This window comes from Bufo gargarizans, chromosome 5 (genome assembly GCF_014858855.1).
Source record: "Bufo gargarizans isolate SCDJY-AF-19 chromosome 5, ASM1485885v1, whole genome shotgun sequence".
Lineage (NCBI taxonomy): Eukaryota > Metazoa > Chordata > Amphibia > Anura > Bufonidae > Bufo > Bufo gargarizans.
In genome coordinates, this window is record NC_058084.1 from 52799335 (window position 1) to 52819067 (window position 19733).

Here is a 19733-nt window from a genome sequence, read left to right on the forward strand (position 1 = left end):
AAATGTATGCTTATTTTTTGCATCTACACCGTATGACAGGTTGGGTCCCACCTTTGGAACCTCTAATTACTAGAAGAGCATTTCCTGGGACCCACATGTTGCAGTTTAGGGGAATTAGTGCCACAGATCCAAGAGGAAGATGAGAAGAACTGCATAAATATCTGACAGGTTTGATCCCAGCTTTGGAGCCCCTAATTACTGGGAGAGATCGTTCCTTTGTCCCACATGCTGCAGTTCAGGAAGATAGGTCAACAAATGTAAAAGTAAGATGAGGAGATCTGGAGCACCAGGCTCTGCATTCCTGGGACGTACAGGCGTGTACGGATACGGTTCTATTGACATCATGCTTGGCATTACGGCACTGGGTGTGGAGCCACTGTGCCAACCAACGGATTTGACATAGGATTAAACCTAAGGGAGTTATCCTGGCGGTTCCCTGATTTTTAACCCCCTATACAGGGACATGGACTTCACTGCAGGGAAAACACCAAGCCGCTACCTCTTGGAGCAGTCAAGCAGTCAAGAGACACCAGTGCAAAGGCCCAAAGGAACAGGCGAAACTCGTAGTCAGTAACAGACCAAGGTTAAAGCAGGCACCACAGAGTTTCTACATAGTAATCTCCGGAACTCCCATAGAAACATGGCTATCAGCTTTAATTGTAATATCAGACAAAGTAGGATCAAAGGAAAGGAGAAGATGGGATTTTATTTTTACTTTTTGAGCATTATCTATAATACTATGGGAAGGATGGGAAAAAAAAAAAAAAACTATCTAGGAGGGTTATATTGTGAGGATAAACATGTTACCTGATGTCATTCTCTGACAACCTCCTTGGCAGAACCTCTTCGTGATTTTCTTCAGGTTCATGCATTTCTCCATCTTTCTCAGCATGCAGGATCTCCTCCTCAATCGAGCCCTTACTTCCTCTCTTGAGTGAGTTCTCTCTGGCTCTTTGAGCCTCCTCCACTACTTTCTCACTATCCCTTTCCTCCCTGATGTCCTCCTCATCCTCCTCAGGGAAGCCCATGTGGTTCTCCCCACCCTGTCCTCCCTCTCTCCTATCGCTCCTGTCCCCTATTTCTTTCAATCTTCTAAGAAGCCCGAACGGACAGGAAAAGAAGCATGCAAGTAGAAAAGAAAAGATGAGGGTTAGAGCCAAGAAATAAAGAAGCAAGGCATGCAGGACACTAAAGTTAAGGCTCTGTTCACACTAGTGTCACATTTATCCAGTTATAATGGGGTCTGACAGGTTTCCATTGATGTTCCGATGCACCATTCCTGCTGTCAAAAACACTGGAACCGCTGAAGGAAACTGCATAATGCAGATGTGAACAGAGCCTTGATGGAAGACATGCAAAATAAAATACACTTATAATGACTGGAAATATAAATAAATCAAAGAAAAGAATATGAGGACTTCAGAAAATCCCATCTCTACCGTCAATCAAAATGTACATGGCGCAAACATAGGCAATGTGCCAAATGTCCTGGCTCTCGCTGTAGGATATCTATGATGCATCTTGCTAGACATGATAGACACTTCTGTCCGACTTTACACCACTTGGTTGGCTTACTCTGCAGAAAACATTTGGTGCACATTCCACCTTTTTAAGCCACGCTCCATCATGCCAAATCTCTCCCTTCTCCCTCTAAGCCATGCCCCCTTGTCTAATGAGGTACAAAACACATAATAAATATGGTGCAAGACACGTGCACCAGTTTTTTGGCACAAATTGTGCCAGGATCCTGGGGCGTTTGGCTTAAAGGGGTTCTCCGGGAAATAAGAAAATGAAAATCCGTAAATATTACTTTATTATAAATATATTCCCAAATACCTTTCATTAGGTATAATGGCTCGTTTTGTCTGGGGAGCAATGATTAGGAGAAACAAAATGGCCGCTGTCCTATTCGTACACACAAAACCCGTCCTGATCACACAGGAGAACAAGTTACTTCACAACAACTGAGTTAAAGAGCTGCCTCATCCTCCTCTCTGCTCGTCAGGGATTATGATCCTGAATACAGTTTAATTATATTTAGCTGAATCTTTGTGGGAACGGAGTTCATGAGGAGACATGAAGTACAGGAGGACGGACAGGACAGACTGTGGTAATGGAGACCGTAAACAAGTGCTGCTGCTCATTACCCACATCTGCTCATGAGCTCAATTCCAACAGAGATTCAGCTAAAGATCTTATCATCTGTATTCAGGATCATAATAAGAGATTCTCTCGTTGGTGTGATTTGAATCCCTGTGTCATGCTCCGCCCCTTTAGGTACTGTGTAAGGCATGTCAGAGTGTCACAAGTTTGTCTGCTGTGTTCCTTTGACTTTACGCTCCTTCCCTGTGCATTATAACACTGCTCACCTTATTTTGGTGTTCCCTCGCGGCCTTTCCGATTGCACAGACATGTAGCTGGTACTGCTAAATCGGGAGGCACTGCTTGTCCTGGACACAGCAGACACGTCACTCACATCGCTGTCTGACGACTTGTTGGAGACATTGTCCGAACCTCTCTGTGGATCCCGGCCTGGCCGATACTGAAACACAAATAACATACCCCACTCAGCGCTTCTGAGGACACAGATACCTGCTGCTCGTGGAGCTGTAAAAGTGGAAGACCTACCTAGATGTCATTATCAATGTGCAATTATATATATTTCATCAATGTCGATTTTGGATGTTTTAATTGTTGAAGGAGTTACAAAAGGATTGCAAAAAGGGGCATCTTTTTTTTTATCCGTAAAAACAGCACCACTCTCATCTACAGGCTAGGCTTGGTATTACAGCGCAGTCCTTTTCATTACAATGGAGCTGAGCTGCAGTCCCAGCCCAATGATAAGAATGGCGCTGTTCATAGAAATAAAGAAGACACTTTTTTCATATCTCAGAAATCCCTTCATCATAATTTACCACTGAATATAATGACTGAAATAATCAGGAGACAATTAAAGGGCATCTGTCAGCAGTTTTGTCCCTATGACACTGGTTGACCTGTTCCATGTGCACTTGGCAGCTGAAGGCGTCTGTGTTGGTCCCATGTTCATATGTGTCCGCATTGCTGGGAAAAATTATGTTGTAATATATGCAAATGAGCCTCTAGGAGCAACGGGGGTGTTGCTATTACACTTAAAGGCTCTGCTCTCTCTGCAGCTGCAGCGCCTTCTGCACTTTGATTGACAGGGCCAGGCAGTGAAAATGTCATCACTCCTTCCTGGCCCTGTCAATCAAAGTGCAGAGGGTTCGGCAGTGGCAGAGACAGCTGAGCCTCTAGGTGTAATGGCAACGCCCCTGTTGCTCCTAGAGGCTCATTTGCATATAGTAAAACATCATTTTCACAGCAATGCGGACACATATGAACATGGGACCAACACAGACGTCACAGCTGCCAAGTGCACATGTAACAGGTCAGCCAGTGTCATAGGTACAAAACTGCTGACAGATGCCCTTTAAGGCTAGAATTTTTTTCCCCAAGGACTAGTCTTTTTTTATCTTAGATTTTTGTTATTCTATCTTTTTGTACATTATTATGGGGGCAGCCATCTTGCCTTAGCTGTTGTTAACAACATTCAGAGATATGTTTTATAGCAGCCACATGGACCATAGGAAACAGACAGGAGATATACTTTGGTTTCTATGGAAGAGTGTTGTGGGCATGCTTTGTGACCTCTACTGAGGTCATTGTGCAGGGAGGGGAGGAGAGGAACTGTGACCATCACCTATTAAGTCACTGTAATTTTGCCTGTAATGATAATGAGATGACTGCCCAGAAGCAATCTCAAGCCTGATATATGGCTTAGTGGTCAGTGTAAAACCGCAAGATTCCACGGTTATTTTAACCCCTTAGTGACTACGCAATTTTTTTTGTTTTTTCATCAATGTACCTGAATAGTTTTTAATGCACCATTTTGAGTACATATAATTGATTAAAGCTTGCTGTCTAGCCTGAACCCCCTTTCCTTACACCAGTAAAAAGGCGTATTTGTGGTCACGGAAAATAAAATAAAAAAATTACAAAAAGTTCTTAAAATATGTTTACCCCAAAAAAACTATAAGTCCCCTTCTGATGATACATCCCTTTAAGTAAGTTTGGGCTGGATGCTGAGCAGAGTAGTCACAATCAGGAACATAAGGCTAGAAAAACTCAGTCCATCTATTTTTTTCCTAGGGTGTTTCCTCCGAGCCATCTCTAAGGTACCACCAACATATTGTGCCAAAGTAGGCTCAATATACAGGTGCAAGAAAAAGTATGTGAATGCTTTGGAATGATATGGATTTCTGCACAAATTGGTCATAAAATGTGATCTGATCTTCATAAGTCACAACAATAGACAATCACAGTCTGCTTAAACTAATAACAATGAACATCAGATCCTTGGACCTTCTAATACCCCGCACTGGAAGGTGTCATCATTTTTAATTTTGCTACACTCAAACTGTAATATGGAAGGCTTCTACTCTGGCTATCCTACTATATTATGGCATTACATCCTTGAGCTACCTGTTGTAGTCCAACCAAAGTCCAAGATCACTAGTCATGACCAAGTCATCATTTCCATGGACCTGTAACTGTGTGATGTGCCTTAAAGATCTAAGGTTAAACTGCCAGGCCAATAGCCAAAGCAAGGAAGTAGCTGGGGGGGCGGGGGGAGGGGGGGCATATGTCTTGAGACATGGGTGTTAAAAGGGGAAGGGACTGCATCAACAAGCCACACTGCTTTGCCCAGGGTATTTAGGTATACATCTATGACAGCAACCTGAATCTTCGCCCTAGGTGAAGGAAACCATATCTAAGGATATGTAAAGCACATAAAAAACTCTAGAAATAAAGGAAACTATTGAGGGTCTATTAAAGACACATTCAATTCCCATTACAAGGAGTCTATCAGGAGAGCATTCCTTTAGTTCCATAGGTGGAGGTTCAGTGCCACAGTAAACGAAGTTGGAAGCGATATGCAAATAATGGGGCAAGTGCCCAGTGGGTGGCCATGGGTGTTGCAAGTGCCAGGGTTGTCCTCACTGAACCAAGCCCTGCGCCTCCCTCTAGAACTTGATTTTACTGAAGGGCTGTGTGATCTAGGGAGCTGAAGATGTCAATCATGAGATGCTGTTTCTGCTATGACTACTTACAACACCCCTGCATATAGTGACCATGTTAGATGATGTCTGCCGACCCTTTCTCTAAGTAGCATAAGGTAGAGGGAGAGAAGCTGAGCTCTGTGATATACAGGTTTATATGACTTGTAGTTGACTTTCTCAATAAATCCTGACAGGACTCTTAGGAGAGACATTGAGAGTCCTGATTACCCCGCCCACACAGGATGATTGACAGTTCTTTCTGCTATCAGCACTCCGAAGGCTGTCAGTCATCCTGTGTGGGCGGGGTATGCAGGACTCTCACCGTCTCTCCTGGGAGTCCTGTCAGGATCTATTGAGAAAGTCAACTACAAGTCATAGAAACATATATATCACAGAGCTCAGCTTCTCTCCCTCCGAAATATGGATTGGGCAGCAGAAATCATCTGACAGGTTCTCTTTAAAGACCGTAGACGGTTATCTCTTACTTTCTAAGACAATAAAATGTGGTGCCCAGCACCCTCTTCATGATATTCCTCGATGAGGCTCTCCGCATACACTATAGTTATGTAAAAGGTTCTTCCTGCAGTCTAGAAGGTGATTTTCGGCGTTGGCACTCTGAACTGAAGTTAGAGTAATTAAGGGCTAGGAAATTATACATTTTAGAGATGTAAATGTGCGTGGAAGAGCATCCTGTACCTATTAGCATATCATCTACTAATTGCTAAGTAAATGGATTAGAACATTTTGATACATCTTACTCATTTACATAATTTGTTTCTGGAGTTTATATCTATATGCTTTATGTATATTGCAACATTTATAATCCAATTATAATCAATCATTCAATCAAAGGCAAATCTGGTCCAGTTTAGGCTCTGTTCCTACTTGAATTAGTGGGGTCCATTGTGCGTTCCAGAAAGGACTTACCATAAGTGTCTGCAGCACTATTCTTGCCGCCAACAATGCTGGAACCCTGACGGACCCCCTTCTTCCCCCACTCGGCCCCTCTGACATGAGCATGGGAGCATTTTATGCTCCGATGCTCTCCTTTGCCCTGTGTGATAAATGGATTTTTTGTGTACATTTTTCACTGCTAAGCAGAGGCACTGATGGGCGGGCTAGTCGTTTTACAGGCTAGGGCAGTGCTAAAGCCCGCCCATTAGCGCCAGTGACATCACCAGTCTCCCTGTTAGGCAGAAGCCTTCACCTAGCTTACCCATTGAGAGCCCGGTACATCGCCGGATCTCCAGAAACAAGCCCTTGCCGTGCGTGATTCAGCACAGGGCAAAGGGAGAGCATTGGAGCATGAACGGCTCCGATGCTCTCATCAGAGGGGCTGAGTGGAGGAAGAAGGGGATATGTCCGGATCAGCTCTGAACCCGTGCAAGTCCTTTAAAAGGGCAACTGTTAGCAGATTTGCAACTATGACCAGCTGTATGTGCACTTGGCAGGACAAGGCATCTATGTTGGTCCCATGTTCATATGTGCCCGCATTGCTGAGAAAAATAACGTTTTGCAAATGAGCCTCTAGGAGCAACGGGGGCCTTGCCGTTACACCTAGAATCTCAGCTCTCTCTGCAACTGCCGCACCCGCTCCACTTTCATTGACAGTGCCAGGCAGGTGTGATGATGTTTTCACTGCCTGGCCCTGCCAAAGTGCCCATATAAGTTCATTGTTTGTCAGCAGCACATCCCCGTTTACACCAGGCAATGTGCTGCCGGCAAATTATCATTTTAGGTGCTGCATGAAAGATACTGCCGGGGAGGTGCAGGAGGAGGATGAGAGTGGTGATTGTGGCCTAGATGATGGTCGTAATACTCAGCAGTCCACAGTGCCAATCTAACCTCTGGCTCTCCCTGGGACCTTGCAGTGACTGGCGGGCACACCCTTTCTTCCCTCCGGGTATTGGAGCCCCTGCCTGGTTGTAGTTGGGGTGCCCTTCATTTTAGGTATTTATCAGGGCGCAGCAGCCAATGTATGGTGAAGTCAATAACCAGGCCAGTTGGTATCAATAAATAAGTCGCTCTCTATTAAAGTGCACAATAGGGGTTGTAGTACATCCAGCAATAACAAGATACAGTTCCAAGGCATATGATACAGTGCTGTTACCAGTGACAATGTATGGACAGCATAATAATGGGGGCTGTAGTACTGCTACCCTTTGTCTTTCTAAATCTCTCACAGACCTATAGACCGGCAATGAGGTTCTTGGAAGATGTTCTGCAATTCCCGGGCTGAAGGGTGCAGATATAATATATTGCTGGCAATGTTCCCACTCACAGCAGCAAGCTCTTTCGGACATAAATTCCTTGCTGTCTGACCTTGTAGATTCCGGACTCTCTACCTTTCCTCTCTCTGGAGTACTTTTAGCTATAGACGTCTCAGAGACAGTGTTTGGCTGCACAGTGTTCTCAGACACATCTATCCTCTTCCTCTGCTACAACAGACTGCGCTGGGGGCGGACCCAGGGTCCATCTCCTTAGAACCCCAACCTGTAAACACAGGTTTAACCCTTACTTGTCCATGCAATGCCATTTGGTACACAAATAAAATAAATCGCAACATTTCACTTAACAATAGAACATCACATCAGTTAACCCTTTGCAGTGACAATCACTCGAGGAATAAGCGTTTGCTGTTCATCGTGTGAGCGGCTGCACTTTTACACTTGCCAATTATCAGGAATGATTGTTCATTCCTGATAATTGAGCCGATCTTTAGCCGTGTAAAGGGGCCCTAGCACAGTAAAAGACAGTGTATAGGGAGGTTAAATAAGGTAAAATTGATCTGATCTGAATAATAATCTGCAATTACCGCTGAAGCGGTGGAATATATATTTATGCTGGAGACGTGCAGCTGGCATCCTGCAGAACAGTGCCCAGCCAGCCTGGTAACAGATTGCATTGTGTGCCTTACTTCAAGGATATGAAAGAATATGCACAGTCTTGGGGCACGCAGACAATACTAATTAAAATGCTCAGTAGATTTTTTCTAAAATGCAGATTATCTAAACTCACAAGAGGGACTGCTTTCTGGACCATCAGTCTAGACACAAGAAGGCTACAAAGATAAATAAAATCCTTCAGAAAAGAACAGGCACATTACTGTAATTCAGGAATATCTTAAGAAAGTGAAGCAACTTTGCAAATTATCGTGATTACAAATAACCTACTTCTTAAAACTCCTATATTTCTCCATGGGCACAAACAAAATCAGATTAGTCTGATTTTGCAATTATTACCTCGGACCCCTACCTCTTCATACTATACCTTCAGTAGATCAACAGAGAAACAGATCAGACTACACAGTGTTTATTTGTAGTCTGTAACCATGGAAACACATGTGTCTGCATTGGGGATGTAGACACTTAATAATTGTAAGATATTTAGAATCAAGTCTATTGAAAAGTTTTTGGAAAACTCAGCGGCTCAACCTCTCACCGTATGGAAAAGGTGCTCACCTACAAGGCCCACCCTAAGGACCAAAGTGAAAACGTAGATAGCAAAAACAAAGAAGGGGCACACTCAAATGGGCGCACTTGAGATTTAAATCGCCGTAAGATTTACGGCGATTGAGAAGGTTAAAAAGCCTTGGAGAGGCGGGAACCATATAGCGCACATGTCTAGACAGGAATCACGAAGGATCTTTAAATATGATACGATTGTTCCGAGGGGCTTGAATGCTGAGATGGAGGTCTTTGGTATTCTGTGAGGAGTGGGGGGGTTGCCCAGTGGTGATGGGACATCGGAGTCTGGTCGTTTATCGACACTCCGATCTCCCCTCCTTGTCGGACAGCTCTCCCCTTTACATCATTCTCTTCTGGGGACCGGGGATCTCCAAATTCGGAGGGTTCCTGACAAACAATGTGTAATCTGGATCCTATCCCATTTTGTGGTTCCTATACTGACACGCTGGATGAATATTGATGTGTCCTCCCAGCATTAACAGGATAGCTACCTTTACGTGGCTGCATGAGTTTATTTACTCATAGTACCCCTTTTGAAATTTGAGACAAAGGATCAAATCGCACGAGAAACGCAGGTTTATGCTTAGCCTTTTGTGGTGCGTTTTTTGGTAGGTCACTGTGTGACCTTGCGCATTTCTCCAAATCCTATTTTTAGTTGATGTATATTGTTGAATATAGTATCGTATGTTTTATACACAATTTTTTATATACAATTTTATATATGTTTTATTTTTTATACATGTTTTATTTATGGCGGCATGGAAGTTAATGGGTTTTTGTATAAGATGATGGCAGCAGTATGGGCTGACTCTACACCAGGATTTTAGGGAGTAGGATAGGAAGAAGGAATATGACCCTGGTCCATTCCAGATTTTAGTAATGCATGACAATGTGAAGTATTATGGGAGTAGTTGTCCCATATATAAGAGTGAGGATACGCTCACTCAGTTGGCCACTGAGGAAGAGGTACAGCACCTCGAAACGCGTCTGGCGTGAGGAGTGAGCGTTGCACTTACTAATCCTACAGAGATAATATCTGCAATAAGAAAATAAGATAAAGGAGAATCAGCTTTGTCCAGGTCCTGAGCAAGCGGTCGACTATTTGTGACGTCATCTCAGCTTTACCCGGTCTCCCAAGCAACCAGGTCACATGGGACGCCACGCTGAGGTCTAGCACACCACGTGGGACGCCACGCTGAGGTCTAGCACACCACCTGGGACACCGCTGGTGTACGGCCACCTGGAATCAGCGCTGCAAAGAGGCAGTGAAGACGGGTAAGACCCAGCTCCTGGGGAGGACACATTATGGCATTGTGAACTTACCAGGTGACTTTTGGAAGTGATGCTGTGTTACCAACTGTGATTATTGCCGCATATACGAATTGGACTTTAACTTGGAACGACCAGAAGTCATTTGAGATTGGCATCAAGCGATATACAGCCTTCACCATTACATCTGTACACAGGTGTTGGACCCCCTTTTGCCTTCAGAACTGCCTTAATTCTACGTGGCATTGATTCCACAAGGTGCTGATAGTATTCTTTAGAAATGTTGGCCCATATTGATAGGATAGCATCTTGCAGTTGATGGAGATTTGAGGGATGCACATCCAGGGCACAAAGCTCCCGTTCCACCACATCCCAAAGATGCTCTATTGGGTTGAGATCTGGTGACTGTGGCGGCCATTTTAGTACAGTGAACTCATTGTCATGTTCAAGAAACCAATTTGAAATGATTCGAGCTTTGTGACATGGTGCATTATCCGTGGATGACGGACACTGTTACGGGGGGATCTGTGGATGACGGACACTGTTACGGGGGGATCTGTGGATGACGGACACTGTTACGGGGGGATCTGTGGATGACGGACACTGTTACTGAGGGATCTGTGGATGACGGACACTGTTATGGGGGGGATCTGTGGATGACGGACACTGTTACGGGGGGATCTGTGGCTGGTACTGTTACAGGGGGATCTGTGGCTGGCACTGTTACAGGGGGGATCTGTGGATGGCACTGTTATATATGTGCCATCCACAGACCCCCCACCCCATAACAGTGCCATCCACAGACCCCCCCAGCCCATAACAGTGCCATCCACAGACCCCCCACCCCATAACAGTGCCATCCACAGACCCCCCCAGCCCATAACAGTGCCATCCACAGACCCCCCACCCCATAACAGTGCCATCCACAGACCCCCACCCCTTAACTGTGCCACCCACGGATGTTATCCACAGATCCCCCCCCCCCCCCCCCCGCCGCTCCAGAATACAAATATAAAATGTCTTATTCAATTAAAAGTGATTACACATGCCCCCTCACTCCTAATAGTACCGTACATCCTAACAGCTTCTGTACAATGCAGGCAGGTAGGCCGGACGGCCGGTGCGTCACTCACTGACGAGGAGTGAGGGGGCATGTGTAATCACTTTTAATTGAATAAGACATTTTTTTATATTTGTGCAGCACTGGAGCGGCGGGGCTATAGTACAGTGACTGCACCGCCCCGCCGCTATTGCCGGCCCCCAGCCCCTCCCCGCTCGCTCATACATCACAGACTGCGATGTTAAACTGTCAGCATTCGCCCCATAGGACGCAGGGGAATTTCCCCCCCATTTTTTGGGGGGAAAAAGTGCGTCTTATGGGGCGAAAAATACTATCTATTTTTAGAGGAGTATATGTTTTTAGGTTTAAATAAATTGTGCACACTCAAATGGGCGCACTTGAAAGAACAAAGATGCACAATTTATTTAAACCTAAAAACATATACTCCCCTAAAAATAGATAGCACTGGTGGGCATGCTATGGGCAGCACGGTGGCTCAGTGGTTAGCACTGGTACCTTGCAGCGCTGGGGTCCTAGGTTCAAATCCAACCAAGGACAACATCTGCATGGAGTTTGTATGTTCTCCCCGTGTTTGTGTGGATTTCCCCCAGGTTCTTCGGTTTCCTGCCACACAAGACATACTGATAGGGACCTTAGATTGTAAGCCGCATTGGGGACAGCGCGATGCTAATGTCAGCGCTATATAAGTGCGTATAATAATTGCTATATGTCTCCCAGATTAGTCTGATGTTGTAATTATTACCTGGGATCCCTACCTCTTCATACCATACATTCAGTAGATCAACAAAGAGTAAGATCAGACTACACAGTGTTTATTTGTAGTCTGTAACCATGGAGACCCATATGTCTGCATAGGGGATGTAGACAACTGTAAGATGGTCTATTGAAAAGTCACTTCAGTTTTTGTGTAATGGAGGCTACAAGGATAGATACAATCCTTCAGAATAGAAAAGTATTTATTTGTAGTCTGTAACCATGGAAACCCATATGCCTGTATAGGGGATGTAGCCACTCAACTGTCAGAAATAAAAAATGGTTTTGGGCATACCCTTTAAAACAAAACATTTTGCAGAGGTTTATTTGCCAACCAGGGTGTGACCAGGTGCCTGGTTAGGGGCTCATGCACACGGCCATTGTCCGGCCATGGCCGTATTGTGGCCCGCATACGTGAATAGGTCCGCAATCTGGGAGATGCGTTGCGGATCCGAAGCCCATGGAAGCACTGTTCTATTTTTTTTACAGTGCGGACGGATCACAGACCCATTCAAGTTGAATCGGTCTCGATCCGTCCTGGCCGCCGCACGGATGTTGCCCCTGCATTGGGGACCACAAATTGCGGTCCCCAATGCACGGAACGGCCGTTTGCATGAGCCCTAACTCTGTATAAAATATATTCTTCTAAATAGCTTTGCTAATTCCCATGGTGCATGTGGACTGCCATGTGAGCCGGGACCACGGGAGTACGCATCGGTCGGTGCGTGTTCCTATAGTGTACAAACACGTTCACCGCCGCCGGATTGCAGGGTGGTCGTAACCATAGAAACAGAGTATAATGTGATGGAAAAATGAATCCAACCAGCAAAGGAGGCAATATGGATAATAACAGTACATTAGTAAGTGCCTTGTATTAACTTTCTCTATGTGATTAATGTCACTTGCTGAAGTCAGACAAACCCTTCCTGGAAGCGACAATATAAGAAACTCCTCTTTACCTTGGAATGATAATCTTTCTCCAGCCTGGAGTCGGACCCCGCCACCTGCTTGAACTTGTTCATCTTCATTTTCATCTGTCGATTTCTCTCCTCTACATCCATTGAACCTGTCAAAAGCAGAGAGAAGTGATCACTACCAAGCTATAGGCTATTAGATCTTCAGACATAAAACTACAAGAGGCCAGAATCATCACACACCACCTGTAATGGCGCAGGCATGTCCGCCCCAGGTCAAACTGGACAACTTGAGGTAGTCGTTATCATTATAAGGCCTCTTGCACACGAATGTGTGCGCCCCGTGGTCGTGCGGGCCGCAATGCACGAACACAGTCCGTGAGGCAGCCGCAGCGGATCGCGAAAAGACAGGACATGTTCTATCTTTTTGCGGAACGGAAGTACGGGACAAAACCCTGTAGTTGTTCCGTTCCATGCTTCCGTTCCGCATCATTCCACATCTCCGGATTTGCGGACCCATTCAAGTGAATGGGTCCACATCCGTAAAGCGGAATGCCCACGGAATGGCACCCGTGTATTGCGGATCCGCAAATGCGGGCCGCAATACGGCAACATGGGGGCACACTTTCGTGTGCAAGAGGCCTAACAGTGGAGAACATGCATTTTGTGGATTTTGGGTAAATCTGACCATGATTATTATTGCTACAGTTACAGGTCTGAGGAGAAAAACATGGCTGCTTTCTTCCAGAAACAGTGCCACACCTATGCACAGGCTGTGTGGGGTAGTGCAGCTCAGCCCCATTCACTTCAGTAGTGCTAAGCTGCAATACCAGGCCCGGACAGGTGAGGTGCACTATACAGAATGAAGCAGCCATGTCTTTCTAATCCTGCACAATCCCTTTAAAGTGGTTGTGCAGGGGGTTTATATTGATGACCTATTCTCAGAATAGGTCATTAGTATCAGATTGGCAGGGTTCCAAATCCCCACATCCCCACTGATCAGCTGTTTGAAGAGGAGGCGGCGCGCTGCTTCCCCTTCAACAAGGTTGCATTTTGTGTCACCTCACTTGCAGTGGTTGCGCAGTGTAATTGCAAAGATTGGAATTCAAGTGAATGGAACCAGCACTTGTAATTGGACTGCGCAGCCGCTGCAAGCGAGACAATGTGCAGTGTAGTCTTGAAAAATGATCAGAGCGAGCAGAGCGGTGTGGGTGTCGGGACTCGGTCATCAATATAAACCCCCTGCACAACCCCTTTAAATGCCTCTACTGTGTAAAACAACTGCAAATACAGTAAATCTAAAAAGCAAACAGAAAATGACTTTACTAAAATCTACTGCAAGTGCTCAAGCCCAGCCATGCAAGAACTGCAGGGTAGATGATGAGAAATGTACTCCCCTCATAAAGCGGAATGTGACCCCGTTTAATGCATAGTGAAGAGATCTCAGCCGTTGCGCGGTGAAGGTGGTTTGCAGCTGCTAAACACTCCTTGAAACTTTGCAATGAGCAAATGTCTAGGGTTGTTAAAGCGGTGGAGACCATAAAATATAGAGAAATGATACTTTGAGATGAAAATCAGTGTTGTAGCATCCCCTGCAGCCAAATCCTAGCAATACAAATCTATTCACAGCCCTTGATATTGTATCACTGTTATACCTAGAGGAGCGTACTGTATATATCTATGTATTATTATAGCTAGATAGATAGATAGATAGATAGGAGATACATTGATAAACAGACACACAGATAAGAGATAGACGGAAAGATAGATAGAGAGACAGATAGATAATGTAGATAAGAGATAAATAAATAGACTGAACTAGATAGATGATAGATAGATACATAGACACACAGATAACAGATAGATATGAGATAGATAGATAGATAGATAGATAGATAGATAGACAGATAGATAAAGCAGATAGATACAGTCATGTGAAAAAATTAGGACACCCTTTGAAAGCATGTGGTTTTTTGTAACATTTTTAATAAAAGGTTATTTCATCTCCGTTTCAACAATACAGAGAGATTAAAGTAATCCGACTAAACAAAGAAAACTGAAGAAAAGTCTTTTCAAGATCTTCTGTAAATGTCATTCTACAAAAATGCCTATTCTAACTGAGGAAAAAGATAGGACACCCTCACATGTATTCCCTCTTAAATTGGCTCAGATCTCACACAGGTATATCACACCAGGTGCACATAATTAGTAGATCGTTACTCTGCATGTTGAATGAGGCTTGCCCTATTTAAACCTCAGACATTTAGTTTGGTGTGCTCCTGACTGTTGAAGTGAGAGTGAGCACCATGGTGAGAGCAAAAGAGCTGTCAGAGGACTTCAGAAAAAAGATTGTAGCAGCCTATGAGTCTGGGAAGGGATTTAAAAAGATCTCAAAAGATTTTGAAATCAGCCATTCCACTGTCCGGAAGATAGTCTACAAGTGGAGGGCTTTCAAAACAACTGCCAACATGCCCAGGACTGGTCGCCCCAGCAAGTTCACCCAAAGAGCAGACCGCAAGATGCTAAAAGAGGTCTCCAAAAACCCTAAAGTGTCATCTCGAGAACTACAGCAGGCTCTGGCTACTGTTGATGTAGAAGTACATGCCTCTACAATCAGAAAGAGACTGTACAAGTTTAACTTGCATGGGAGGTGTGCAAGGAGGAAACCTTTGCTTTCCAAGAGAAACATCGAGGCCAGACTGACATTTGCCAGAGATAAAGTTGACAAAGACCAGGACTTCTGGAATAATGTTCTTTGGACAGATGAGTCCAAAATTGAATTATTTGGACACAACAGCAGAGGACATGTTTGGCGTAAACCAAACACAGCATTCCAAGAAAAGAACCTCATACCAACTGTGAAGCATGGAGGTGGAAGTGTCATGGTTTGGGGCTGCTTTGCTGCAGCAGGACCTGGTCAGCTCACCATCATAGAATCCACGATGAATTCTACTGTGTATCAGAAGGTGCTTGAAGAACATGTGAGACCATCAGTTAGAAAATTAAAGCTGAAGCGGAACTGGACCATGCAACATGACAATGACCCAAAACATACTAGTAAATCAACCAAAGATTGGCTGAAAAAGAAGAAATGGAGAGTCCTGGAATGGCCAAGTCAAAGTCCAGATTTGAATCCCATTGAGATGCTGTGGGGTGACTTGAAAAGGGCTGTACGTGCAAAAAACCCCTCAAACATCTCACAGCTGAAAAAGTTCTGCATTGAGGAGTGGGGTAAAATTTCCTCAGACCGATGTCGAAGACTGGTAGATGGCTACAAGAACCGTCTCACTGCAGTTATTTCAGCCAAAGGAGGTAACACTCGCTATTAGGGGCAAGGGTGTCCTATCTTTTTCCTCAGTTAGAATAGGCATTTTTGTAGAATGACATTTACAGAAGATCTTGAAAAGACTTTTCTTCAGTTTTCTTTGTTTAGTCGGATTACTTTAATCTCTCTGTATTGTTGAAACGGAGATGAAATAACCTTTTATTAAAAATGTTACAAAAAACCACATGCTTTCAAAGGGTGTCCTAATTTTTTCACATGACTGTAGATACAGTAGATGGATAGATAGATAGATACAGCAGATAGATAGATAGATAGATAGATAGATAGCAGAACCAGTCAGACCCCCAGCTCGTCCTATGAAGCCCACTTATTACAAGGTATAAGGACCCGCTATGACATCCTTTATAGATAGCAGCTGGAACATCCAAGGTCTGAACGCGTCAGCCTTTGGATGTAATGTAAATGATCCAGACTACACCTAGAGTTTGAGAAACATCGACATTCAAATCCTTCTAAAAACAGTGATGCCCAACCTGTGGCCCTCTAGCTGTTGCAAAACTACAATTCTCAGCATGCCTGGACAACCTACAGCTATTAGGGCATGCTGGGAGTTGTAGTTTTGCAACAGCTGGAGGGCCGCAGGTTGAGCATCCCTATTCTAGAAACATGGACTAAAGCAGAGAGCGAGTCCCTGGCGCCCAATGGATAATGGGAAATCTCTGTCCCGGCCCTGAAAAATAAAACCACCAAACTTGGCTGCTGTTCGGGAGGAATACTAGTGTGTTATAAAGCGGAGCTCCATGAGCAGATCAGACCAGTAAAACGGGGAAACAGCCACATCTGGATCAGAATAGACCGCTCCATCCTCACCTCTCAGTCCGCTATCTACCTCTGTGCGGCCTACATACCACCACCTGAGTCCCCCTACTACAACCCAGAAAGGTTTGAGATCCTGCAAAGGGAAGCCGCCCCTATCAAACCCTGGGAAAAGTCCTTATAATGGGAGACCTCAATGCCAGAACAGGAAGGGAAAGACTACCTGACCACAGATGGAAACATCTATATATACAGTATATATATATATATATATATATATATATGGAGCACAGAGCGACAGCTCAGTACATACAGACAGGAACAGTTAAGACAGCACGGTAAATAAAAGTGGCAAAAAAATGTTAAATCTTTGCCGAAGCCTAGGACTCCACATCACAACCAGACATCCTTATATATTAAGTAAACAAACAAACCACCAGGACAAATACCTCAGCAGGCCGGACTCTTCACACTACCTCCATCTTATAAGTGGTCCAAGACATCGGCTCAGAAATATAAAGAGGTGCACAATAAACCAGAAATCCAAGGGATGCTCTACTACTTCAACAACAAGGTGTTTGAGTTAAACTCAGGAGTCAATCAAGCTGTAAGAGACGTTAATAATATATTTTGCACCATGGCAGAAATGGCTGACCTGAAAAAGTACAGCCACCTGAAGCAAAAAGAAGATAACCCCAACACTTGGTTTAATAAGGAGTGCAGAGCTGTACGGAAGACCTTAAGATCGGCCTCTAATAAAAAGCATAGAGATCCCAACAACACCAACCTGCAGGAAGTCTACGGCACAACGCAGAGACAATACAAAACCCTCCTCAGAAGGAAACAGCAAGAATATACCTCAACCAAACTTACACAGCTTTAAGATGCCCTCCAAGATAACTCCTTCTGGGAACTATGGAACCACCTGAGCACAAATGAGAAGAAAAACAACCTCCATATTCAGAATGGCAACATCTGGCTCCAGTATTTCAGAGACCTCTACAGAGACATCCCAAAAGAAGAACGTAACCCAGACCAAGAACAAATGAGGCCAAAACTGAAGAGCATGGAAAATATACTTAAAGATTTCCAAAACCCGCTAGACCCATAACACTGCAGGAGATATCAGAGAGAATATCAACCATAAGAGGTAAGAAAGCCAACCGCACAGATGGCATCCCACCCAAAATGATTAAGTACAGCCCACCAGCAATGCAGGCAGCCACAGCAAAACTGTACAACATTGTGCTGATCGCTGGCTACTTCCCTCATGCCTGAAATCAAAGTGCCATAACCCCAATACACAAGAGCGGGCACAGGTATGACCCAGCCAACTAGTATGACCCAGTGTCCTGAACCAGAGAATCCTCAGCTTTCTCAGCCAGCACAATGTACTCAGTAAAAGCCAAGCAGGGTTCATGTCAAACCACCGCACCACAGACCACACCCTGCAGCCTTATCCAGAGCCATGCCCACAACACAAAGCAGAGAAAGATATACGCTTGTTTCGTGGACTTCAAAAAAGCATTTGACTCGGTGTGGCACCCAGGATTGCTCCTGAAACTATAGGAGAGCTGAATAGGAGGCAAGACATACAACATCATCAAAAGCTCCTACGCCGAGAACCGATGCAGAGTGAAGGTAAATGGGAGGAGAACAGCTTACTTCCAGCAGAGCCGAGGAGTCAGACAGGGCTGCAGCCTCAGTCCAACTCTCTTTAACATTTACATCAACGAGCTGGCAGCGGCTCTGGAGTCCTCCTCAACACCAGGTCTTATCCTCCATGACACGGAGGTGAAATTTCTCCTGTATGCGGATGACCTTCTCCTACTATGACCAACTGTTGATGGGCCTTTCCCATCAACTTTAAAAAGACCAACACTGTGGTGTTCCAGAGAAGGAAAACAAAGTCAGCCAGGCCCCCTACCTTCACGCTACACAACTGCCCTCTTAAAGCCACCAACAGGTACACCTACCTGGGCCTGATTATTGACCAGACTGGGAGCTTCAAATCAGCCATTGAGGAGCTGAAAGTCAAAGCATGCAAGACCTTCTACAACATCAGTAGACAATGGTACCAGCTAAAGGCACCCGTGAGGGTCTGGCTTAAAATCTTTGACTCCATCATTGCACTAATCCTCCTGTATGGTAGTGAAGTCTGGGGCCCTCACACGTACCCCAACTGGCCAAGATGGGATTCCAGCCCAACAGAAATATTCCACCTGGAATTCAGTAAGCATCTCCTCCAGGTCCATTGGAGCACTTCTAACAGTGCCTGTCGAGGGGAGCTAGGCAGATTCCTTCTACACTTTACAATCCAGAAGAGGGCGCTATCATTTTGGTGCCATCTACATGGTAGTAGTAAAGGTTCCCATCCCCATAAAGCCTTGCTACACCAAGGGATCCCAGGCAAGGCAAAGCCACAAAATCAACTTACTGAAACCCAGCCCGACCAGAAAATCATCCCACACCACCTCACAAAAGCCGGGATCAGGAACACAGTAAACAAGAGACAAGAGGAATACGTCAGTGAATGGCTGAAGGAGGTGAGAGCATCCCAGAAGCTGACAGTGTAGCAGAACCTACAGAGAGACAACAAACTAGTCCCATATCTGGAGAAAATAGGGAACCCCACAGACCGGAAAATCCTGAGCCGATACAGACTGAGCATCCACAGCCTGGCTGTCGAATCCGGACGGCATCGACAGAGCTACATGTCTAGAGAAAGCAGACTGTGCCAACAGTGCCAACTGGAGGCTGTGAAGGATGAGGCCCACTTCCTGATACTGTCCCAAATACACAGTGAGAGACATCCACTTTAGGAGACTCTCTGATCTACTCCCAGACTTGAGCTCCATGGAGGAGGAAGAGAAGCTGCCCATCCTGCTGGGAGAGGAAGAGAACACTGTGGACATAGCAGCACAATATATCAGTGCCTGCCACAGACTGCGAGGAGCCTGATATGCCATGGACTCTTATACCCTGACCTGGGGGTGTGTCCCCCCCCCCCCGTCATGATACGCAACAGACTATCAGAGATATCAGACTTAACAGTGTAACAAGGAT

At 45.0% G+C, this 19733-nt stretch overlaps 1 protein-coding gene across 18 annotated transcripts in view; it reads right to left on the reverse strand.

Annotated features, from left to right (window-relative positions):
• The window catches only part of RIMS2 (regulating synaptic membrane exocytosis 2), a 578844-nt gene that overhangs the window by 88919 nt on the left and 470192 nt on the right, over nt 1-19733 (reverse strand). For 17 of the 18 annotated variants that reach the window (XM_044295802.1, XM_044295812.1, XM_044295801.1 and 14 more), the window contains 2 exons: nt 12611-12717; nt 2370-2542 (listed from right to left, as the gene is read on the reverse strand). In XM_044295802.1, coding sequence (XP_044151737.1) covers nt 2370-2542; nt 12611-12717 — 280 coding nt within the window. Of the gene's footprint in view, nt 1-807; nt 1093-2369; nt 2543-12610; nt 12718-19733 lie in introns of all 18 variants that reach the window. The other variant, XM_044295811.1, reaches the window with a different exon arrangement.